Source organism: Brassica oleracea, chromosome C7 (assembly GCF_000695525.1).
Source record: "Brassica oleracea var. oleracea cultivar TO1000 chromosome C7, BOL, whole genome shotgun sequence".
NCBI classification, from domain to species: domain Eukaryota; kingdom Viridiplantae; phylum Streptophyta; class Magnoliopsida; order Brassicales; family Brassicaceae; genus Brassica; species Brassica oleracea.
The window spans coordinates 1,159,127-1,183,985 of NC_027754.1; the positions used below are offsets into that span (position 1 = coordinate 1,159,127).

General features: G+C 38.9%; 5 protein-coding genes across 8 annotated transcripts; 4 read left to right on the plus strand and 1 right to left on the minus strand.

Moving 5' to 3' along the window:
* The first annotated feature begins 4,435 nt into the window (after positions 1–4,435).
* LOC106304796 (methyl-CpG-binding domain protein 4-like protein) lies at positions 4,436–6,313 on the plus strand. Its single transcript, XM_013741190.1, has 5 exons — positions 4,436–4,521; positions 4,613–4,717; positions 4,820–5,566; positions 5,767–5,963; positions 6,035–6,313. The coding sequence occupies exons 2-5, from the start codon at positions 4,613–4,615 to the stop codon at positions 6,147–6,149; spliced, it is 1,164 nt and encodes a 387-aa protein (XP_013596644.1). The 5' UTR covers positions 4,436–4,521; the 3' UTR covers positions 6,150–6,313.
* A 7,810-nt stretch (positions 6,314–14,123) lies between these two features.
* On the minus strand, positions 14,124–15,193 carry LOC106302308 (AP-1 complex subunit mu-2-like). The gene is made up of 4 exons (XM_013738847.1): positions 15,154–15,193; positions 15,049–15,110; positions 14,779–14,967; positions 14,124–14,291 (listed from the first exon to the last, which is right to left on the minus strand). The coding sequence occupies exons 1-4, from the start codon at positions 15,191–15,193 to the stop codon at positions 14,124–14,126; spliced, it is 459 nt and encodes a 152-aa protein (XP_013594301.1).
* Positions 15,194–17,031: 1,838 nt separating this feature from the next.
* LOC106304791 (probable RNA-dependent RNA polymerase 5) lies at positions 17,032–22,009 on the plus strand. Of its 4 annotated transcripts, none has more exons than XM_013741181.1 (18): positions 17,032–17,365; positions 17,445–17,592; positions 17,683–17,812; positions 17,941–18,015; positions 18,264–18,447; positions 18,594–18,792; positions 18,873–18,960; positions 19,033–19,182; positions 19,264–19,290; positions 19,377–19,448; positions 19,541–19,647; positions 19,721–19,869; positions 19,951–20,173; positions 20,278–20,503; positions 20,579–20,727; positions 20,809–21,113; positions 21,199–21,398; positions 21,493–22,009. In XM_013741181.1, the coding sequence occupies exons 1-18, from the start codon at positions 17,053–17,055 to the stop codon at positions 21,727–21,729; spliced, it is 2,982 nt and encodes a 993-aa protein (XP_013596635.1). In that variant the 5' UTR covers positions 17,032–17,052; the 3' UTR covers positions 21,730–22,009. The 4 variants fall into 4 exon arrangements, with proteins under 4 accessions (XP_013596635.1, XP_013596637.1, XP_013596636.1 ...); XM_013741183.1 differs by having other exon boundaries at positions 19,039–19,182; XM_013741182.1 differs by having other exon boundaries at positions 17,448–17,592.
* Positions 22,010–22,171: 162 nt separating this feature from the next.
* LOC106304798 (NADP-dependent malic enzyme 1-like) lies at positions 22,172–23,095 on the plus strand. Its single transcript, XM_013741191.1, has 3 exons — positions 22,172–22,655; positions 22,761–22,866; positions 22,958–23,095. The coding sequence occupies exons 1-3, from the start codon at positions 22,535–22,537 to the stop codon at positions 23,091–23,093; spliced, it is 363 nt and encodes a 120-aa protein (XP_013596645.1). The 5' UTR covers positions 22,172–22,534; the 3' UTR covers positions 23,094–23,095.
* Positions 23,096–23,571: 476 nt separating this feature from the next.
* Positions 23,572–24,636, plus strand: LOC106302309. Its single transcript, XM_013738848.1, has one exon. It carries the CDS (start codon positions 23,572–23,574, stop codon positions 24,634–24,636), a length of 1,065 nt encoding a protein of 354 aa, XP_013594302.1.
* The last annotated feature ends 223 nt before the right edge of the window (positions 24,637–24,859 follow it).

Here is a 24,859-nt window from a genome sequence, read left to right on the forward strand (position 1 = left end):
TTATTTTAATTTTTGCCAGACGACTGAAATGTAAGTCGTCTGGGGAAGTCAAACTTCTGTAATTATCCAGTCAAATGCAAAACTAATCTATGATGACTGAAATGTAAGTCGTCTAGGTTCTTTGGAAATTTTTTTGAAACCAAACAAAAACAGACGACTTAACTTTCAGTCGTCTCAGGTTACAGATTTCAAAGTCAATTGCAAAAATAACCTCTGCGTTGACCAGACGACTTCCAGGTAAGTTGTCTACAGCCAGACGACTTCCCAAGTAAGTCGTCTGACGAACAGATCTGGAAAAAAACTCGATGTCATACCTTAAATTGGTGAGATAAGTTCCTTAGCATGCATAAGGCTTCTCCAAGCACACAGAATCACAAACGAAAGTAACCCACCCAGAATCGTTAGCTTCTATGACTCTATGATCCATAAAAAATTTAGAATCAAAATCTTGGGTTTTTTTAGCTCATTGTGGAGAGAAAGTGAGAGATATGTTGTGTTTAGTTCACAAGAATGGAAAAAGAAGAAGGGTAAATCGATTTTGGGAGCATTAAGAGCTTCAAATTGGTTGTTCATGGTGGTTGTGGTATTGATGACAATGGCAATCTTGTAATTACTTGAAGATGATGAGGGTGAGTGAGTAAAAATGTCATTTTCGAAAAAAAAGAAAAAAAAAATTGATGGCATTTTCGTAAATTATATGAACTTGTGGGGTGAATAGGGCAAAACCAATTTTCAAAAAAAAGGAGGTTAGTTTTGTGTTTGACTTTAAGTTATAGGTCAATTCTGCAAAAAGCCCTTATATATTTACTTATTATTTATTAAAATAATATTGACCAACTGTTTAATGTATATTTAAACAGATGACACATAAATATAGTATATTTAAACATTAAGTAAATATACTATATTTACTTAATTTTATGTACCTAGAGATTGCAATAATTTATAATATTTTTCTATTTCTTATATTGCATATTTATTATTTATTTTTCATATATTTTATATTTACTTATTCTAATATTATAATAAATGTTTAATGTAATATTTTTTATATTATATATTTACTTATTATTTATTTAACTATACATTTTACAGATATATTTTTAATTTAGTTTTTTCATTTTTATATCGTATATTTATTTAGTGTTTATCTTTTCTTATTTTGTATATTTACTTATTTTAAATTTCTTGTTTTTATAACAATGATAGTATTACAATATATATTTAATGTAATCTTTTTTATTTCTTATATACTATATTTATTTATTTTTTCTTATATTTTATATTTACTTATTCTAATATTACGATAGATGTTTAATATAATGTTAATGACAATGTTCTATCTGTAAAAATATATATTCTAATATTACTATAAATGTTTAATATAATATTTTTATTTCATATATTGTATATTTATTTTACTATACATTTTTTCAAATTGATGTTTAATTTAGTTATTTTTTTCATTTCTTAATCGTATATTTCATTATTGTTTATTTTTTATATTGGATATTTACTTATTCTAATTTTCTTGCTTTTATATCAAATGATAATATTATGGTAGATGATTAATGTAATATTTTTATTTCTTATATTGTATATTCACTTATTATTTATTTTTTCTTATATTGTATATTTACATATTATTGTTTAATGTAATATTTCTATTTCCTATATTAGTATAGATTTACTTATTATGTATTTTTCTTATATTATATATTTACTTATTAGTTATTTTTGTTTTTTTAAATAATAATGCCATGTGGCATCTTTCTGGATAAATTTTTTTGGTGATGTGGACGCTCTATAGAGCTTCAAAAAGTCCATTTTTTTTAGTTTAGATTAGCTACCACTGCACCAGTGTTGAATAATCTTACAAGTTGTAATTAATCTAGATGTTCCTCGTTCCCTATTTTACTAATGATTTTTGTTGAAACCACAATGGCAAGAACATTTTGACCTGGTATCATAATCAAATAGACAAACTCGCTGGTGCACTCTCCAACAGACTCGCCGACATAAGATAATAGATCAGAAAAAGAATACGGAATAAACATAGAACATAAACACATGTATTGTTTACCCAGGGTTCACCTAGAGTAACTACGTCTCTGAGACCTGGCAATGAGGCAATTCACTATAATCTCAAGTACAAAGACATAGCACCTCTCTCTCTCACAATCCACAAGCCGGCTTGCTTGGTCGCAAAGGACCGGTCACTGAGGACCTTTTTGGACAATAGATAATGAAATACACGAGCTCCCCTTATATAGTAGGAGTCTATTACATTAACCTAGTTGGATTAGGGCATTCACCTTTTTCCATAAACTTATTAGGAAATATTCCAAAATACTGGCAACTTTTATAACTCCATGAAAGTAATATTTCGAGGATCCTATCAATTATTTTCCATAACTTCATAAAAGTGATATTTATTTTTTCTAATATAACGTGATTGTCTTGGTTTAAGTTATACGATTTTATTTGATTTCCATCACCAAATCCTAACGAAGTCCTTGAAAGATTTTTTGACGTAGTCTATGACTTAGAGTCCCGAATCCCAACAACTTTGGTTGAGGATGATGAGATCAGATATTTATAAAGGGAAATATATCAGAAGTGACTGATATTCAGGTCTTTCTTGGACTTTCTTGTGTTTCCTTATCATGTTTCGAATCACAGTGAGGGAACCAGTGGCCAAGGGGTAGTAAACTTGGCGCTGGGGGAACTCTACCCACAAGCCTTGACATTGAAAGAGCATTGTTTACCTCCTGCACAATTTTACTTAAGTTAATGATAAGCCTTTGTTGCTTCAAGTAAGCGTGTTAGGTGAGTAAACTAACCAAGATGTGATGTGGTTCTCTTGTTTCCCTGACAGCATTTAACCTAGTTAGTTGAGCAGAAAAAAAAAAACAGAGTGACATGTATGCATAATCTGAAGAACACAAAGTCATGTGCTATGTTAAACATTTACAGTTGTGAAAGTGTAAATTGCTTGAAAAACTCTAGGAGAAGCAGAGAGTTTATTAATTATATTGTGTACTATAAATTTTACATAAGTAGGTATAAAATAAAATTTTAAATTTGGAAATATAATCTATGAAATATAGTATATTTAATTTTTTAATTCTGTAAGTAAAATAGGGTTTATGATAGTTAAGTTTTTAATTCTATAAGTAAACTAGGGTTTAGAATAGTTAAGTTTTTAATTCTATAAGTAAAAATATGGTAAAAAAGTTTTAGTTTTCGTTTTTCAAGAAAATTTGAAAAAACAAAATCGAAAAAAAAATTCCAAAAAAAATATAAAAAGGTTCAAATTTGAAAAAAGTATAATTCGAAAACATAAAAAAAATTATTTTAATATTTTATTTTTTTATTTAAATTATTATTTATTATATATATTGAGAACAAGAGTATAAGAGTCTTTTGCCCCTTAATGAAAAATGTATTTTTGAAAATGCCTATTTAATGGTAGTAAACATGAATAATAGTAGCAAAAAAATGGTAGACATGAAACTTTCCCGTAATTTTCCTTTCTTAAAATCATAAACAAAAAATGTAAAAGAGTATTTGGTATATATATATATATATATATATATATATATAATTGTAAATGAAAAGAAGCCTTTTAAAAAAACATCCAAACAAAATAAAATTTTAAAATTATTCAATAATAATTAAAAAATAATAATTTGATGACAAGTATGATGTTAAACTATTTAATTAACAAAAATCAAAATTAGGATGTCGTCATGATTGCCATTTATATGTGTTTGGTCATACGAAAATCATACACATGTTTGATCATACGAAAAACAAATTCATGTTTGATATATATTTTCATATTTGGTCATAAAAGTTAGATTAATATTATTATAGTCACCGAAGTTATTTTTATATGTATTTTGTCAAAAAAACCAAGTTTCATCTCCATCTTATTAATTTTTTTTTTGTTTTTACTATGTAATATTTGTCTTCTTCATATTTAATTAAAATGTTGTTATGAAAATATATCATTAAGAAATAATGAATTAAGAAAATTATTAAACATCAGATAAGTTATAATAAAATATTAAATTATTACATAAGAAAATGTACGATGTTGTCATTGACTTGATTGACCTTATTTAACTTTCAATTTTTTTTATCTAATTCTTAGTTTGGGTTGGGTTGGGTTTAAATTAGAGATATGAGTGTTTTCTCTAGTACTAACTAAAAAGTTGTTAAAAATTCATCTATGTACTATAATTATAAAATACAAATATTAACCTGAAGTGTACAAATTCTTAATTATAAAATAAGTCTCACTCAAGATAGTTGCAAAAACAATCCTAAGAAATATAATAAACTGATTTATTACTTTTATTTATTTATTAAATTAAAACATAAAAACAAAACCAGTTGACTCTAGATATCTAGTAATAATAATAAAAAGTATCGATCTCTTTTCCTCACCCAAACAGAAGCTCCTCGATTTCGTGCTTTTCACTGCCAAGCAAACTCAGAATCTACCAAACCCAGGTGAAATTTTCGATTTTGTAGTATGGGTCGGTAGCGAATTTAGCTAAAGGAGTCGTTTTTTTTTTAATGATTTGGGATAGATTAATGGTAGATGATGGCTCATCAAGTGAAATTTCATATGCCTAACGATGATAGTTCAGTGACGAGGACTCGTCGGGCCTCGCCTAACCATTTAAACGACAGACCCAGCTCCGAGGTAAGTGACGAGAGTCGCTCGTTTTTTAGTTTGTTTAATGTTAGAATTTGCGTTGACGGTGTTACTGAAACTAGACATGGTTCTGGTAATTTGGTTCTTCAGTGTGATGGTAGTAATTGCCAGGAGAAGGGGACAAGAAACAGTTTTGTTTCGTGTAGAAGTTTGGATGATTTGTTGTCTGAGTGTACTTATAAAGGTGTGAGGAGGAAGACATGGAATGGGTTTGGAAGTAAAACCAGAACTAAGCTTGTTACTTCAGGGAACACAGTAAAGGATGATAGTGATAGTGTTTTTGAATCTCACAGTGAAAGACAAGAATGTAGTGAATCTCTGACTCAAGTAAGAAGAGTTTCTCCGTACTTCCAGCACAAACAAGGGTGTAATTCTGATAGTGAGTCTTCTAAAACGCAAAGTGGAAGCAGTACTAGGAAAGCTAAAGTCCAAAGAGTTTCTCCATACTTGCAGGCATCAACTAGGAAAACATGCAGCAAAGCTCAACCTAAAGTCCGAAAAGTTTCTCCATACTTCCAGGGATCAACTGTTCCAAACCAGCCAAGAGATATGCGTCAATACTTTAAGGTCGTGAAAGTTTCAAGATATTTCCATGGCCTGTCTGCCCAAGTAAATGAATCACAAAAGGAGATACCAAGAAGGGCGAGGAAAACTCCTCTTGTGAGTCCTTCTCTGTCTCAGTCTCAGAAGACTGATGAGGCATACCTGCGGAAAACGCCTGATAACACATGGGTGCCTCCGCCATCTCCATGTAATCTACTTCAAGAAGATCACTGGCATGATCCATGGCGGGTGCTGGTCATATGTATGCTTCTCAACAAAACTTCTGGTGCACAGGTTCTGTCCTCTTTCCTCTCCCTTTTGAACTTATATAATTTTAGTAGAGAGTAGGAAGTGAGACCTACTGTCTCAGAAGAAGTAGATGCAAGTCTTTTGTTTTGATGAGTAATTGATTCAGACATGACTGCAACTGCTTGCTCTTGTAAGAAGAAAAGGCTCACTTGTTGGTCAGTTGATTTTTCTTAACGTGATTGCAGACGCGGGGGGTGATATCAGACCTGTTTGCGCTGTGTCCTAATGCAAAGACTGCTACAAAAGTCGAAGAGAAAGAGATAGAGACTCTGATAAAGCCTCTTGGACTACAGAATAAGAGATCCAAAATGATAAAACGGTTTTCTCTCGAGTATCTTCAAGAGAGCTGGACTCATGTGACTCAACTGCATGGCGTTGGAAAGTAAGTCTTTGAATACTAAGATTTTATTTCTGTTGAGAGTTTTTGTTCATTAGGGAATTATTCATTCATAGGTATGCAGCGGATGCGTATGCCATATTCTGTAATGGGAAGTGGGATTGTGTGAGACCTGATGATCATATGCTAAACTATTACTGGGAATTCCTCAGGATTCGGTTTAGGTTATGAGTGGGAAGAAGATTGTGCTGATTATATTTTCTTTGCTCTGTTTTTTTCTTTTTGTCACAAATGTTGAAAAGTTGTAAATGATACAGATCTTAACTTAATGTTGGTTTAATCTTATATTGTGTAATGTCTCTGGTATCGTATTTATGTGTTTGATATTTGTCAAATGTGATCCGACTACATTGTTCAAGCCAGAGACTTATGCATTACCAGGATGGATCTCTAATTGGGTAAAGCTAGATATTCTACAGTACTGAAACTATTACACGATCAACTTGCATTGCTTTATAAACGAAAAGAGGCATTTACTTTGTACTTCCCTTGGAAAGAAATTTATATTTTACCAGTTCAGTGGCATGCTCTATATCTTGGACTGTTTGCGGCTATAATAGCTCTTTTTGGTGCCGCTTAATGAACAACAAGTAAGAGCTTTTCAAGATTCTGTAATAGCTCTGTTTGCGGCTATAATAGCTCTTTTTGTTTCTGCTTGTGCGTCAGGAGTTTTATGGTCCTGCAGGGTTGGAAGAGCTTTATCCGCAAGCCTTGGCACTTTACAAGATCGCGTACAATCATGCAATCAAAATGAATAACGTTCGAAACTGTGGGTTTGTGTGGAAGGTTGCAGGACCGGTCCTGTCCAGGTTCTACATTGAGAAAACGGAGGAAAGTTCCTTAGTATGTCCACTCGGTGTGTTTAAGGTGCTTTTGGGTTGAGCACAAAGCACATGTTGGGTTGAGCACAAAGCACATGTTATCTGCCCTGTTCTTGTAATATAAATAAGCCTTTTGTTGTGATCATGTAAGATAAGAAGCGTGTGAGTCAAGTATCTTACCTTAGTAAAAGCCCGTTTGTTTTTGTTCTAATCTAATCAAGAAGTGTTGTAATGCCTTTTGTTAAGTTTTATGAATGTAGAACCTATTTTCATGTGTATAACGAAGCTTGTATTATAATTATAATAATTAGCTACCACTGCACCAGAGTTGAGTAATCTTACAATTTGTAATTAATCTAAATGTTCCTCATTCCCTATTTTACTAATGACTTTGGTTGAGGATGATGAGATCACATATTTATTATAAAGGGAAATATATCAGAAGTGACTGATATTCAGGAGTTTCTTCGAGTTTCTTGTGTTTCCTTATCATGTTTCGAATCACAGTGAGGGAACCAGTGGCCAAGGGGTAGTAAACTTGGCGCTGGAGGAACTCAAGAAACTCTACCCACAAGCCTTGACATTGAAAGAGCATTGTTTACCTTCTGCACAATTTTACTTAAGTTAATGATAAGCCTTTGTAAGAGACATAGACATTTACAGCACAATCTTCTCTTAGGAATTGCTAAAATGTATCCTCTTTCTCGTTTTGAATATTTAGGAATGATTTTTTCCTCCCAGGCACGGTAGTCGAGTTAGGTCTTTATCCGGGCTGACTTTACTCAATTCCCTGGTTTAACCGCTGTCTTTTTCCCATAATGGCCTAGATCTACTGTAAAGTCTGATCCCTTTTTAAATTTATTCCCACTTTTAGCATTATCCTTCAGACTTTACGAGCTTTGTTCTTTACCCACCGGATTCTTCCCCCGACCTTGGTCGGAGGGACCGCCTCAGCCGCTCCTTCCCGCCGGAAGCCACCGCCAGAATCTCCCATGATGTCTGCTCTGTCTTTAAGCTCTTTTCCTTTGGGCTGGCTAACCACAGCTGGAGTAGTGACCGTTAGACACTAAGCCTCTGTCTCTCAACGTTGAAGTGTTCTTGTGGTTACAAGATTCTAGGCTCTTTCCATTTGTTTACCCTGGAAATTCTGCTCAAGCCCTCACCGCGTCGCCTCTGCAATCTACTTGTCTCGCCAAGCATTAATCCCAGCTTCCCCACGAAAGACAACAACCTGCCTTCAAAATGCATCGTCATCTGTCTTCCGCCGAGAAAGGAAAGGCACCTGCCCTGGAATATCGACCAGCTCCACGAGTGGGGAGAGTTCGGGTCTCCGAACCTACCATTCAAAGCAACTTACATGACCATTCCCTCACCCTCATCGGAAGAATAACAAATCCTTCCACCCAGAAAGTCTGGTCTCTCATACCCTTCTTTACTGACCACTGGAAAGCTGATATCCCACCTGTTGGAACGGATCTTGGAATGGGTATGTTCAAGTTCCAATTCGAACTGGAATCTGATCTCTTAACAGTACTAGAGAAGCGCCCGTATCATTATGCTCGGTGGATGGTTATCTTGCAAAGATGGGAGCCAACCATATCTCCCACCTTCCCATCAATGATTCCTTTCTGGATTAAGATCCAAGGCCTCCCTATCCACCTCTGGACGGAAGAGGTTGCTCGCAAATTTGGTGAAGACCTTGGAACATTTGAAGTTGCTGATATAACTTCACAAACCATTCGCATGAGAGTCCATGTCAACGGCCGTCTGCCTATCATCAAATCATCCATTGTCGAGCATCCGAATGGAGACGAGGTTGCTGTAACCTTGCTCTATGAAAAGCTGGAAAAACATTGTCAACATTGTGGTAAACTGGACCATGAGATCAGAGACTGCCTTGAAGCAAAGCATCAGAAGAAAGCGCATTTAGCGGCTCAAGAGGAGTCCCAGAGAAGTAAAACCTCTGCTATGATTAAGGGAGATCCTCCGCAAGAGGAGCGTGAAGCAATAGGAGGTTTTAGAAGATTGTCTCCAAGGAGAGAGCACCGCTATAATCCTTACTCAAGGAATACTCAGCCCCATCGGTCACAGAACCCAAGCTATCAGCATAGCTCGCAAGCCCGCCGCAACCCCCAATGGAGTGAGAGGGGCCGAGAGAGATCATCAAAGGATAGAGAAGACCCAGACTACTATCACAGAGGAGGGAGTAGAAATGATGAGAAGTCTTATTATCGTAGAGGATCTCCTCCCCGACGAGAGCGATATAACTTTAGTGGGGTTTCCCACACGGCGCAATCCCCTGCTGCCAGGAAGGGGAGAGACGATCTGGAGTGGATATCCACTCAGAACATCCCTAGAGGTGATCGCGATCAAACAATGGAAAGGGGGAGTCCCCTATTGGATGGTCACGACTTGCTTCCAGTGGTGGCTATGGAGAATGCCTGGGGAGAATTTCGTGAAGTTATGCGACAGTACACGAGTTGTGCTGATCCGTCGGAAAGTGCGGCCCGCAAGGAAAGACTAAGACAGGCAGAGGACCAAGGCCAACTTGAGGACTCTGCGGCGCAGATAGTACGAGCATCTTTAGCTCGTCAATCCCTTGACACAACGGCCTCAGCCTAACCAGGCCCAGCATCTCAACCTCGAATTCCTATCTCTAACAGACTAGGATCTCGAGCAGAGACCGTCCATGTAGATTCTCCAAGAGTCAATGGCCCTGCAGGGAGAGTACCCATTATGGATAGACTAGGCCCCCTGCTAGATGAGATCACGAATGAAGAGGTTGATATCATCAACGCCCAGCCACAAGCGCCAAAGAGAAAGCCGGGAAGGCCCCCAGGAAAGAGAAGAGTAAATGCTAGCCCTCTTGCCATCCTGGGTGGAAGTTCAAGAAGGAGGACAGTCCCACACCCAAAGCCTCCAACTTGCCGACGAAAGCTTCCAGTGGAAGCTAGATAAGAAGGAAAAACCACTAAAGCATGCAAAGGAAGAAAAGTCACAGCTCCAGTCGGGACTCCGAGAGATGACGAAGGAGCTAACTCAGACAACCTCCCTATCTGCAATCTCTTACCGCCAGCGAGTAGACGTAGAATGGATTTTCGGATCCAATCCAACCCCGCTCCTTAGCTATTGCGAGCTGGAACTGTCAGGGTTTAGGGAATCCCTGGACAGTTCGTAGATTAGGAGAGATATCGAAAAAGTTTGATCCTGACATCATCTTCATCATGGAATCAAAAAACCCCAATGACTATGTGCTCAAGAAGCTGGATCATCTTCGATATGAGCGCAACCACTTGGTTCCACCTACCGGTCACAGTGCTGGAGGCCTTGGATTGTTCTGGAAACAAGAACTCAACCTTCAAATTCTAGAGTCAAATCCAAATGTAATAGACACCGTTATTGAATTTGAAGGAAAAAGATTTTTCTCGTCCTTTATTTATGGAAGCACGTATAAGATCCAGAGAAGGAACTTATGGGCTCACCTGCTGCAATTGGCTCAAACCCGCGACGATGCCTGGTTCATCACCGGAGACCTGAATGATATCTGGTGCAATGATGAAAAAGATGGAGGGACAGTACGGCCGGAAAGCTCCTTCTTGGATCTCCGATCCTTTTTCTCTGAAGCCGATTTATTTGACCTTCAACACACAGGAGATCCTCTCTCGTGGAGAGGAAAACAAGGTGACTATGTAGTGCGATGCCGGCTTGACAGAGCAGCAGCCAACACCCATTGGGTTGAAGCTTTTCCGTCGGCAAGATGCCAGTATCTCGGATACGAAGGTTCCGACCACAAACCGTTAATCTCCTTCCTGGATAAGGGTGTTAGAAGGAGACGTGGTCTCTTCAGATATGACCGCAGGCTCTGTAAGAACGAGGAGGCTAAGAAGATGATTGTGGAGACTTGGAAAGGGTTTCCTTCCGGCTCTGTTTCTGAGAAACTTGCTTCCACGAGAAGCGCTATCTCAGCCTGGAATCATTCGCAACAACGAAACATCATGATGATTATTGAGCAGAAGAAGCTAGAGCTCAATGCTGCTCTGTTTAGCGCTGTCGAAGACTCTGTTTTGATTCAGGAAATATCGAGCCAACTAAACTCAGCATACCTGGCCGAAGAAGAGTACTGGAAGCAACGCAGTCGGCTCCTCTGGCTAAAGCTTGGCGATCGAAACACTGGTTACTTTCATGCTATAACAAAGTCTAGGAAGAGAGCTAACGCGTTTTCGGCCCTGGAGCGAATTGACGGCCAGTTGGTCCACAAAGAGGAGGAGATAATCCAAGTTATTGGCGAATACTTTGATCAGCTATTCACATCAAGTCTGGGTGAGAGAGCCGCTACAGTTAACCGAGCCCTCCACTCTATCATCACTCCGGAGGATAACGCCACTCTCACGAGCGTACCATCAGCAACGGAGATCAAGGATGCGGCCTTCTCTATTCACGCTGACAAAGCTCCCGGGCCGGACGGGTTCTCAGCTGGGTTCTTTCATACTCACTGGGACGAGATCGGGCCAGATATAGTGAGGGAAATACATGGCCTCTTTGCTGGGGATTCATTACCAGACGGGATCAACCACACTCATCTACGCCTTATCCCCAAGATGACTAACGCGCGCAAGGTCTCGGACTACCGTCCAATTGCTCTCTGCAACGTCCAGTACAAGATTTATTCCAAGCTATTGACTAGGCGACTCCAGCCTTTGATGGACAAGCTCATCTCCGAGAACCAATCGGCCTTTGTACTGGGGCGGGCGATTGGTGACAATGTCCTTATAACACACGAGGTCCTCCACTATCTAAAAACGTCAAAAGCCGACCAACGCTGCGCCATGGCAGTCAAGACGGACATGAGCAAGGCTTACGACCGGCTCGAGTGGGATTTTATAGTGCTTGTGTTGGCTCGGTTGGGATTCCACCGAAGCTTAATCACATTGATAATACAATGTATCTCATCTGTTACATACTCCTTCCTCATTAACGGCTTGCCTAGAGTGAAGGTAGTACCGAGCCGAGGGATTCGCCAAGGCGATCCCCTCTCTCCCTACATATTTATAATGTGTAGCGAAGTTCTCTCGGGATTATGTAACAGAGCTCAAGAGGATGGTCTACTACAAGGGATCAAAGTCGCTAGTGGCTGCCCTCGAATAAACCATTTACTCTTTGCAGACGATACAATGTTCTTTCTTCGTGCTTCGGAACAAAACTGCCGCGCCCTAAAATCGATCTTGGATAGTTATGAAGAGGCTTCTGGCCAGTCTATCAATAAAGACAAATCCGCCATCACTTTTTCTCACAGAGCACCCCAAGAGCTAAAGAATGCGATAAAGAATTCTCTTCAAGTGGAAAAAGAAGGTGGAGTTGGGAAATACCTTGGCCTACCTGAACATTTTGGGAGGAAAAAATGTGATCTGTTTGCTTCTATCATCAGCCGTATACAGCAGAAAGCTCGTGGGTGGTCGACTAGATTCCTCTCGTCGGCCGGGAAACTCGTGATGCTACAAAGTGTGCTTTCTGCGGTCCCTTGTGGTCTCTCTTTGCAAGAGAATCCAGTCAGTGATTACACGATTTTGGTGGGATGATAATGAAGGAACGAAGAAGATGGCATGGATTTCTTGGGAGAGAATGGCCACACCAAAGGCTGTCGGAGGACTTGGGATGCGAGATTTTCAAAAGTTTAATGACGCCATGTTGGCTAAGATCAGTTGGAGACTTCATGAGAACCCTGACTGCTTACTGGACAAGGTCCTGAAAGGGAAGTATTATCCAGAGAGCAACATCCTCCTAGCTGAAGAAACGTCCTCCCCGTCGCATGGCTGGAGAGGTGTGCTGATAGGCCGTGACTTGCTCGCCAGAAACATCGGCTGGGCGGTTGGAGATGGGAAATCTATCAACATATGGCAGGACCCCTGGCTTAGTATGAGCAAACAGGAGAGACACATGGGACCTCCCACAGAACAAGGTGCTGAACTCTATGTTTCGGAGTTATTAATTGTAGGAACAGGGCTTTGGGATAGAAATAAGATCCAACGCCTGTTGCCAGATTATGAAGAGAGGATCCTCTGCCTGAAACCAAGCATAACCGGGGTTCCGGACAAGTTATTTTGGTTGGGAACAAAGTCAGGAGAATACACTTCAAAGTCAGGCTATTATATAGCCATCGAGGAAGACATGGAAGCGCCACTTGCAGAAGCGAACTTCAGCTGGAAGAAAAATGTTTGGAGCCTGAGTTGTGCGTCTAAGATCAAGCACTTTGTATGGAAGGTCCTCAAGCGTGCACTACCGGTTGGAGAACGTCTAGTCGAACGCCATATTGATGTCAATCCGAGATGCAAACGCTGCGGTGACATTGAATCTATCACTCATCTTCTTTTCCACTGTCGCTTCGCACAGAAAGTCTGGCAGCTTGCCCCCTTTGCGATTGATAGGGACTATAGAGGAATCATAGATTTGATCACTGTCTGGCCAGATCTCTGCACGCAAGTATGCTTACCCCCATCAGGAGTCCCCTCTGGCTCTCTCGTTCCCTGGATTCTGTGGACAATCTGGAAAGCACGAAACAAATTTGTCTTTGAAGGCTTCTCGGCGTCTCCGGAAGACACTCTCACGTCTGCTATTGTGTTAGCCCGAGAGTGGAGCATCAACTGCAAAGAGGAGCGTTCGGGGCCAGCGGGAAGAGTACGTGCTGAGCCGACAATGCAGGTAAGTCACCTAATTAGCATAACAGATGGTGCTTGGAACTCAACTACCAACGTGGCAGGACTAGGCTGGTGTATCCTCTCTCCAATGCAGCAGCAAGAGTTCCATCAGAGACGGGAGTTTGTAACTTCCCCACTCATGGCGGAGGGGCTTGCCCTGCGAGAAGCTGTTCTCACATGCCGAAACCAGGGCCTTCGTGAAGTAAGATTCGAGTCGGATTCTTCTCAGTTGATTAACTGTGTAAGCTCAGGAGCTGGAGTTGCAGAGTTGCATACTGTGGTGTCTGATATCTTAACTATGGCTGGGGAGCTTCGTTCTGTTTCCTTTGTTTGGATTTCTAGGGAAAAAAATGCTCTAGCTGATAGGTTGGCTTCTTTTGTTGAGCATCATCAGATCTTAAGACTTTAATGCAACAGGGGCGTGATCAAGTGTGCCTTTATAGCCTGGTCTGTATCAGTCTTTTCTTACTTTTCTGTCGCTTGCTAATATGTCAGTAGCTTCTTCAATCTCTTCTATATAGTATCTTCCTTACTGGACATCGTTCAGTACCATGGCACTAAGCACACCATTTTTCTCGTGTGATTCCATTCTCTCTTTCATTTCTGTTTGCTTCCTTCTTTGTCCTTCGTTCCTATTGTATTGTATCCCTTATCTCCTTCAAGAGAGAACTTGTGACAGCCATAGGAGGTCTTTGTGTAACTTCCATTCTATATACATCAGTCTTGATGAATTCGTTGAGGATTCTTGCTTCCATATACTGAGGGTACCCAAAGTCAGTCATCTCATCAAGTAATGCATACTGCCATCACCATAAATCAATTTGAACATCAAACAATAGAAAAACTTTCTTAAAACAGTATAGTATAAGAGGTGTAGCAGAAGTAACATACCATTACGACAAAGTGAACCTTGGAGATTCTTCCTCTAACTACTCACGATAATGTTTAAAGACCTAAAAGCTAAACAATTATGTGTACGCCTTAAAAGACTGCCAGTATTACAGTTATGTGTGGATGTAAGTGATCCCATTTGACTGTATATCACCCTGACCAACCAAACAACATAATGAGAAATGAATACTCTACTTCAAATCCAAACTATATAACCTAAGGTCCCTAATCAAACTTGTTCGTTACTTACAACAGTTTCAAATTCAGACCAAGTGAGTCCATTGCTTTGAAAGGTTTCAGTTTCACTTGGGAACTTTCTCATACACAAATTCCATGTTTTCAAGTCACATACACGACTTTCTCAGAAGACCACCGAGGAAATCGGAAAACAAAAACCTCTTTCTCGATGAGCTTGGAGAAGAAGCGTTCAGCTTGAGCGGCGAAGACATCACCGTGGTAGTCACGCCAGACGGTAACACAGCCTTCGATATTGAGCAGAATCAGCACCTCCTGCCATGTTTTTCTTCTCTTTCTTCTCAAGGATTGTCGAATTAGATCTAAATGCGGCAGTTCAATTGACGATACCTGGTGAAAACACACAGCAACTAACAACATGCCATTTGCCAATAATTTCAAGATATGTAAGATTCAATCGGCAGAAATTACCTTTTCATGAACCATGACCATATCAATTCCCATAAGCTCTCCACCTTCCTTCACATTCCTTGCTAACAACAGAGGACACTCGTGAAAACAGTCTCCCGACACCACCAGCCTTCGAATCAGACAGAAGCAGTTGAGGAATAGCCATACTCGATCCGCTCTTACAGAGGGTTTTGGAGTGGAGAAAGTGGGAACCAATGTGAAATCTGTGACAGAGGTAGGAAGGTAGAAGGATTACGAAGCCTTGGATTGATTTTATTGACTGCCATCAATAACATCGGGTTATTAATCTACGTGAGTGGAGGCTAAGCGTAATGTTTACTGTTACAAATAGAAGGTGGTGGCTGTGAATTTTGAAGAAGGTAGAGGAAGAGTAGCGTAATGGGTCTCAAAGCTTATTCGGAATGAAAGCTCATTTAGCTGAATAACGTAGATAAGAAATGAAATCTGAAAATTTTAAAGTGCCACGTGTCACTATTAGCCTCATGTTCTGTGCTGAGGTGGAGGGCTGAGGAGAGAGACAACTCTCATTTATTATTATAGATAGATTTGGTAAAATTTATATATCAAAACTATGCTTTTATTCTTTTGAATTTTGTGTTGAAATTTGCAGGTTTAATGTTATCAGGTTACAGGTTTTTGGGTCCAATTTCGGGTATAGGGTAAGATATACCCAAATTGTACCCAAAATGTATAAATGGACCTGAAATTTTCACATAAACCGACTCAAAATTCTGATTTGAAAATTATAAATTTTGAAATTTTTACTAGTTGATGTAGGTGAGTGAACACAAGTACAAAAACGCAGTGCATGAACACATGTACTAGATGAAGATTGGTGAAACTGATTTGGATTGGGTTTTGTGTAGATGCATGTATGTGGATCCGAAGATGTGCACTTTGCGTGTGTGTTTGCCATTTGGAAAATTGTATGTAGAGAATTTTGAGCGATCAAACATAGAAACCCATCCACATTGATATGGAACGTCAAACGATTTATTAAATATATATCTACAACAAAACATCTATGGTCCTTGCATGTGGTGATATGCATTGAGTAAATGTTCATATGTTGTAATGGATTTGTATGCATGGATTCGTTATTGAGAATTGATTGATGCAATGTGTCTTTAATCCTAACATTTACATAAGAATCTCTATTAGGTGATTGAAAACATAAAGTGTAAGCAAAAGAATTTGACATATGAGTGGATTGATGTTTTGTAGACGGGTGTTCCATGGACAAATAACTTGTGGACGGTTTGGTTTAATAAAAAATAGTTTTTGATATTTTTTTTATTTTTAAGTGAATTTTATTTTGGTTTTAGTCAGTTTAAAGTTTAAAGTTATATGGTTCATAATTAGCCAATTAAAACCATGATCTATGGGTAATTAAGCTTGAATTATCAGTTCGGAAAAAAATAAATTTATAATTATTAGTTCCTAGATAAAGATTTAATATATAATAATTCCTTAAAATATATATATATATATATATATATATATATAATAGTTCTTGTAGGTAAATAGATTGTCTATCCTTTGTATGTCCATGTGTTTCTCCAAAAAATAGTTGTGTGTTTGCATTTAAAATTCTCTTAAGCCTCCATGTGAACGTACCTTTATGAATATGTGCAGAAGAAATGTCGTCATTACTTTTGTGAAATTGAAAATTCTCCTCAAAATCTCTAGGAGAAGCATAGGGTTCGCAATTGGCGCCATTTTAAAATTTAGGCGGCGAAAAAATGTTGCCTTTCGGTAATATATGACTAACATTAGGGGTAGAAACGTCAATTCCGATTATTAGTCTCTTTTAACTATTATACAAAGTTGCGTGGCTCTTTCTTGTCAATCAATTTGACACGGTGAAAAGATTTTCTTTTTGGTTAGCCAATAATAAACTAATACTTCCTTCTCTGTGAAGTTTCCTCGACTCTTTATAAAAGACTCACTCTACACTCCAAAGAGAAAACCATACAACAAGAAGTGAACAAAACACAAAACACAATGGAAAACAGAACTAGTCAGCATGTTAACGGTGGCGATCAAGCTTCTTCACGGTCAGAGAACACTCTTCCTGGTCCTGTTGAAGCAATTTTGGAGGAAGTCTACAGGAAACACAATCTTGGTCCGATAAGTGATGAGACTAGGCAGAGACTGTCTTTGGTTTCTGAGGAGTTGGCTTCTGATACTCTCAGGAAAGTCTTAGACTCCAATCATGTGAGGACGACCCTCGATAGATTCATCAACTTTTTGCTTGACCAGGCCATTAATGGCTCTCCACAGTCTCCTGCTGCAAGACACCGTCTTCGTCTTCGAGGTCAGTTATCACAAAACAGAAAATAGTGAAAATATGTAATTTCTTATGCTCAAGAGTAGTTTACTATGTTTGCTTGTAGAAGAGATGTCTCTTGACTCTGAAGCTCCTTCTCCAAAGTGTATGAAAAGAGAAAGCTATGGAGGATCTCAGCACATTCCTCCTGAGATCTTAGCTTTGGGTGAACTTGAGTTTAAGAAGGCGTTTCTGTTGCTTAGCTACATTCCTGGGTATGTTTGTGCTGCAAGTTATCAATCTATTTTAAAGTAATATTTACCTTTTCTGTGATACTTACAAAATAAATATTCTATGTTTTATAGGAAATCGCTGGCTCAGGTTATAACTGCTGATGAGATCAGGCAGTGGAAGGACTTGTCTATGGTTGCATATGAGGCAATGGTCTGGGAGCGCTTGGGAAAGGATTATTGTTCCCCAACAGACCGTAGAGTGGTATACATTATTGCTGTTTGCTCTGCTGTATTTTAAGTCTTATTTATATTTTATGATTTGCATTTCTAAAAGTATATTGACAAGAAACTGAGACTTATGTTTAAATTACATAATTCCTTTTTCTGCAGGCACTTGAATGGGATAGTGGCAAGACTCATTATTATCAGTGTCATGTTGCTTTGGACGGAAGTTACACACTCAAGGTTCATTTCACTCTTTAACTACTATTTTTCATCAAGGTTATTTTTTTTAAGTAAAAGGGCCAATGTTTACATTTTCTCATGTCGCATATCTACTTTGTGTTATAAGGCGTCTAATTTATGAGATACTTGTAGAAACTGTTGAAAGAAGTCTTTTGCAAGTTGCTATCATATGTCTATTACACTTCGTATCTTAGTGGTAGGATAAAGTATTTGACATTGACTCAACCTACTGATACTTATGTTCACAGGGTCCTCTTCTTGAACCCACTGGAACACACTTGCACAAGGTCTTGGGTGATGATAATGTTTTGACAGTCAAGTTTGCAGATGTCCAGAAAAAATCGTCAACTTGTAGTAATGACCCTTACTCTGCATACAAAAGGATTGCCAAGGATGGTATCATGATTGGGTTACGCCGTTATCAATTTTTTGGTGGGTCTCTTTCCTTGTTATTTTTGACTCCATTAACTTATCATTCATGTCACTGCACATACAACACTTTTTCATTTGTTAAATATTCTTTCTTTGGGTTTAGAAACTAGATATTTAGAGCTTCTTTTAACACTCTGTTGAAACAGTTTTCAAAGATGGAGGGAAAGAAGAGAAGAAGAAAGACTTTTCTACAAAAGGAGTTAAATGCTACTTTATACGCACAGACTCTGCATCTTCGAATGACTTGGGAGATCCCTATATCTTTTCATGGAAGTCAATCCATGAAGCTCGTATGCATTTTATGCATGTCCACACATTGCCATCTCTTGCCAAGTATATGGCAAGGTACTCAAGTTTCTTCTCTGAGCCTCTACTGGAGGCATGCTAATATGTTTCATCTTTGAACCTTTTTGTTGATGCTTCAGGTTTTCTTTAATTCTTTCAAAGACTAAGAAGCTTGAAGTTGACATGGCTGGGATTACCTTTGAAGAAATAGATGATATACACTGCCATGTACGTCTTTCTTAATACATGTGTCCTTCAAGAACTGCGTCTACTTAGTTGTAGTCTCTAATGTGGTTCCAGTTGCAGGATGAGAATGATAAAGATGTTCTTGATAAGAATGGGAAACCTCGTATACATTCAGATGGCACTGGCTACATCTCTGAGGACCTTGCTCGGATGTGTCCAGTAAATGTGTATAAAGGGAAATGTCTCAGGAGTGATACTGTTCAGGTATGTTCTCTATTTCCATGACAAAGGGAAATGTCTTAGGTTCACTTTGTTCACTCTTTATGTTTTTTTTTTCTTACTTAGGTGCAGGGAGCCTGTAAACAAGACCCGGTATGTAATAAAGTCTACACTCCCCTCTTTATGACTGATTGTATTACTGATGAAAGCAGTAACATTAATGCTTCTTTTCCAAACAGCCTCTTCTGATCCAGGCCCGGATGTTTTATGATGGCTTTGCTGTTAAGGGAACTTTTCTCTTAAAAAAGAAAGTAAGCCTGCTCACTTTTTTCATTACAAAAACCATATTTGTTTGTTTAAATCTTTGCGAGTTATTCCTTATAATGCCCCCAAATTTTGGCAGCTTCCTCCTCGAACTGTCCAGGTTCGACCTTCTATGATCAAAGTCTCTAAAGATCCAGCTTTGTCAAATATTAGCACCTTTAACTCCTTAGAGGTAGTCAATACAAGGTATGTGTTTACTGGATACAAAATTTCTCTCCAAATGTAATTGTAGTAACATTTAGTTGTTTCCATCATCCAGTAATCCACCAAAAAGAACAAAGTTATCAAGAAACTTGGTTGCGCTGCTTAGCTATGGAGGAGTCCCTGATGAATTCTTTCTGGATATTTTGCTCAACACGCTGGAAGAGCACAAAACCATCTTCAACAACAAACGTGCTGCTCTAAAAGGTCCTTTAACATTCTTAAGTCCCTAGAAACTTATTCCGTAACTAATGATTCATCTTCTAAGAAGTCATTTTATTTATGCAGCTGCCTTTAATTATGGAGATATGGACGATCACAACGCTGCACAAATGATTTTGGCTGGTATCCCACTTGACGAACCACACTTGCAGGATCAGCTGTTTACTTTTTCAAAAACAGAGAAGAATGATCTCAAAGCAGGAAGGCTTCCTGTCAGTGAATCATACTATCTCATGGGTACCGTTGATCCCACCGGAGAGTTGAAGGAAGATGAAGTCTGTGTCATCCTGTATAATTCCCAATCTCTTGCTCTTTCACTTTTGAGTCTTTACATGGGAATTTTGAGTTGGATATTCATTTCCTCACTACCTTTTTTGGTGTGGTTTTGTGTAGCGAGTCTGGCCAAATCTCAGGGAATGTGCTAGTTTACAGGAATCCTGGACTACATTTTGGGGACATACATGTACTTAAGGCAACATATGTCCAGGCCTTGGAGGAGTATGTAGGAAACTCCAAGTATGGTGTGTTCTTCCCTCAGAAAGGTCCAAGATCTTTGGGTGATGAGATTGCAGGTGGTGACTTTGATGGTGATATGTATTTCATCTCCAGAAATCCAGAGGTAAATAACATTCATTAGAATGTAAAATTGTTTATTGGTGCGACCTGATATTCTCTGGTTTGCTTTCTTCTTAAGCTACTTGAACACTTCAAATCAAGTGATCCCTGGGTGAGTTTGACTCCTCCTGATAACATTAACTCTGCTAAGAACCCAAGCGAGCTTTCACCAGAAGAGTTGGAAGAAGAGCTTTTCAATATGTTCTTGAAGACAAGATTCCATGCTAGGTATTCTCAACTTACTTTTTAATACCAAAAATTTTCAAAAAATGTGTATCTTTGGGATTCATTTTTCTTTTTCGTTTACAGCAATGTTGTAGGGATGGCTGCTGATAGCTGGTTAACAATAATGGACCAATTTCTCACACTAGGAGATGAGAGGGCTAAGGAAAAAGCTGAAATGAAGGAGAAATTGTTGAAGCTGACTGATATATACTATGATGCTCTTGATGCACCCAAGAAAGGTGCTAAGTTCTATCTTCCTCAGGAGCTGAAGTCTGACGTTTTCCCACATTACATGGAGCGGGGTCAGAAGTTCATGTCCACTTCTATTCTTGGAATGATCTATGACTTTGTTAAATCACAAGCACCAGGGGAACACACACCATCATCTGGTAATGGACCTTTCTTGTTAGAACACAGAAAAAAAATCATTATATCATCATGAATATTAGTTTAACTGTGCTTTATACAATTCAGAAATCAATAAACTCACATGTTTCAAAGATGAGCCGGTCTCTGATTTTCATATGGAGAAATATGGACGGTGGTATGATGATTACAGAAAGGAGATGAGCAAGGCGTTGAGTAACAAAGATGAATCAGCCGGTGAAGTTATTCAGAGACACAAGCAGGAAAAAAATGAATCAGCCAGTGAAGTTATCCAGAGATACAAGCAGGTAAGCTCTTTGATCTGATGCTAGCAACAAAACTAATGGATCAACAATTATAAAGAAACAATTTTGAGATTCGTGTATGCTGTTTGTGTGGCAGGAGTTCTATGGTGCTGCAGGGTTTGAAGACAGCAAGAAGAGTCTGGAAGAACTTTATCCGCAAGCCTTGGCACTTTACAAGATCGTGTACGATCGTGCAATCAAAATGAATAACGTTCGAAACTGTGGGTTTGTGTGGAAGGTTGCAGGATCGGTCCTGTGCAGGTTCTACCTTGAGAAAACGCAGGAGAAATCCTTCGTATCTTCACCCGCTGTGCTTAAAAAGATTTGGGGATGAACACATAGTACTTGTTACCCTCCTCTTCTTGTGGTATAAATAAGCCTTTTGTTGTGATATCATCATGTAACACATAAGAAGCGTGTGAGTCAAGTATCTTGTCTTAGTAAAAACCTAAGCTATAAGTTAAGATATCTCTGTTCAAGATGTGGTGTAGTAGTGCCTTTTGTTTTTAGTTCTAAATCTACCCTTATCCTTTACTGTATGATACTTTGGTGTGTGTATTTTCTTATGAAACGTTCTCTTGTAGAAAATTATGTTAAATAATAGTGAACCTTTTAATTAAATTTATTTCAGTTAGTGACCAGTGTGGAGTAATCTTGAAGCTTGTAAATATATATGTACCAAATTAATCTTCAAGCTTACTGTTTCCAGACGATTCCAGCAAGACGTTGCACTTAATTAATCTATGGCTTCTTTGAAATGTTTTGCTCTGCTCTGGTAAGAAAAAAAGGAAGAAAAATATAAGCCTTATGCTTTCTAATAGGTTGCATGTTAGTCAAGTATCTTGTTTAAGTAACCTAACTTATAGGTGGAGCTCTGTGGTGAATGCCTTTTGGTATTAGTAGTTCTTTTAACCCTTAGATTTAGTGTGTATATTTGCTTATGTATTTTGTTTTCGACCTAACTCTACGTGACCACTTGTGGAGTTCATGTGTTGTACAATTCTGTCTTCTTCAGTGTGACACCTCTCTGCATCCTCAAGCTTCCATTTGGCTTTTCAACCACCTTCTCCTTTATCCTTTACTATAATACATAAACAAAGTTCTTTCCTTGTAATACTTTCTTTATTGCTACTTTCAAGATGGAGGGTGTGAAGAACTCAGATTTGAAATCCTCTGTCAATGGTGGCGTTGTTGATGTCTATGGAGAAGATTCAGCCACTGTTGAGCACAGCATAACTCCATGGTCTCTTTCTGTTTTAGGTAAACAACATAACTTCTCCAAGTCACAAAACTTAAGTCTCTAAACTAACAGCTAAAATAGTAACTTTAGTTTCTCTGTGTTCGGTGGTTATTCATTGCTGAGAGATGCTGGCTACAACAAAGGACTTGCTTTCAGTGAGAAAGAGAGAGACACACATTACTTGCGTGGCCTTCTTCCTTTCCTCCATCTGTTGTTGTTCAAAATCTTCAGGTGAAAAATTGGTGATTCAGTTTCTTATTTAGATATCATTGGAAGTTAGAACATTTAATTAATACAATATATAATAATGGTTGTGAAGCAGCTCATCTGAAGTAAAAAGGCTGAAGCTAGAGAGAGAGAGTAGAGTGAGAAAATGCTCTGAAGTAACCCCAAGTGGGTTGAAAGGTTCTGACATTGGAAAGAGTTTTTTATTCACTTTCGTGAGTGGAGGCAGTTGAAACACGTTTTCTTTAAAGCAATCTTATCCTATTATATCTCTTTTTTAGCTCGTTTGCTTAAAAATTAAGATACTGTGAGTGTTTTTTGGCAAGCATTCATTTCTGGGTAGTTGGGAAATTAATCGATTCGCAAGATGTCTGTAGCAATGGATAGGGCGCTTATGGCTTTATCTCTGGATGAAGAAGAAGAGAAGCTCTTTACTATGCCAGATCGGCCGGAGTTCACCTCGATTGAAGAAAATCGGCTCAGCCTTATGGGGAGATCTCTTAACCCAGAGTGCCAACGGATGGCAGGGCTTATCATTACTATGCCGCATAAATGGCAAAAGGAAGGGAAAGTTAGAGGAATCGCCTTATCTCAGGAGAGATTTCAGTTTATCTTCAATTCGGAGCACGATCTTTTAGATGTGTTGGAGAAATGGGTTCAGACTTACAATGAATTGCCGATGGTGCTGGAGAGAGGGGTGGAATATCCTCCATGAAGACTATCTTCAGTTCATTCCGCTATGGGTCAAGGATTAGGAACATTCCGGTCGACTACTATACGACTGAAGCTCTCACAACTTTGGGAGATATGGTGGGGAAAACAATGGTGGTAGCTTTTGATCCTCTCAAACCTGTGACTCAGGATTATATTCGGGTCCAAGTTCGTTTCAATGTGGCCAATCCTCTGAAGACTTGCAGAGTTCTTATCGTCAAGGGAGGGAAAACAGCTACCATCCGTTTCAACTATGAGAACATCCAAAAGAGGTGTTTCACCTGCAAGCGCTTAAACCATGAGAAGAGAATATGTCCTATTGAAATAAGAAAGCGTCAGGAGCAAGCTCAAGGTAGGAGGAACCTAGCAGTGGTGCCGGTTCCTAGAGCTCCAGTGGTGCTTAATAAGGATGATCCCTTATGTGGGGTTTTGGAGGAAGAGCAGGTGGGTCTGGATCCTCTCTCGGGAAGACCAAAAAATTTTAAGGAAGTTTTGGATGAGATGAGAAGATACCTGCTTGCTGAGACTGGTGAAAACAGAGCTGTGAAGATTGATAGGATAAGAGGCACAGTCAAAGAAGCGGAAGCAGATCCAATTGCTCAACGTGCTGTTCTACGGTTGGAGCCGGCCCCTGTGGTTACTAGTGATCTTAACAGAGGGAAAGGTCTGGTCTTCGATTATGATGAGAAATCTCAGAGGAAGGTGGATTTCGATCTTAACGCTAATCCTAATAAGCTGATGGCTGGAGCCTTTAAAGCGTTCAAGGCTTCTCCGGCGACAAGTGCTCCGATCTTGGATTTAAGCACTGGTGAGGAATCTAGTTCTGCTAGTGATCATAGGTTTTTCTCTGATAGTTCAACGGTATTCCACTCTGGTTATCTGAGGCCTGGAACCTCCGGAACTATTAGTAGGAAACCAAGGGTCCGCCGACGTCCTCCAAAAGGGGTTCGCAAAGCCTCTTCTTTGGGATTAGTTACCCGCTGCCAGGAGCCAGAGGAGAATAGAAGAGAAGGGAAACATGAAGAGGGCAGTAGAAAGATGAAGAAAGTGATGGAGGACACATGAAGTAGGTCAAACTCTAAGGCGCAATGCCTTAACGTGGTCCCGCGTGAGGGATCGCCCAACGTCCAATGAGCATCATGAGTTGGAATTGTCAGGGCTTGGGCGGCCTCAAGGACTGACAATTCAACGATTGTCAACGTCTTCGGGAGATGCGTAAAAAACACTTTCCAGAGATCCTTTTTTTGATGGAAACGAAAAAATCTAAGGATGTTTTGGTTGATATTCA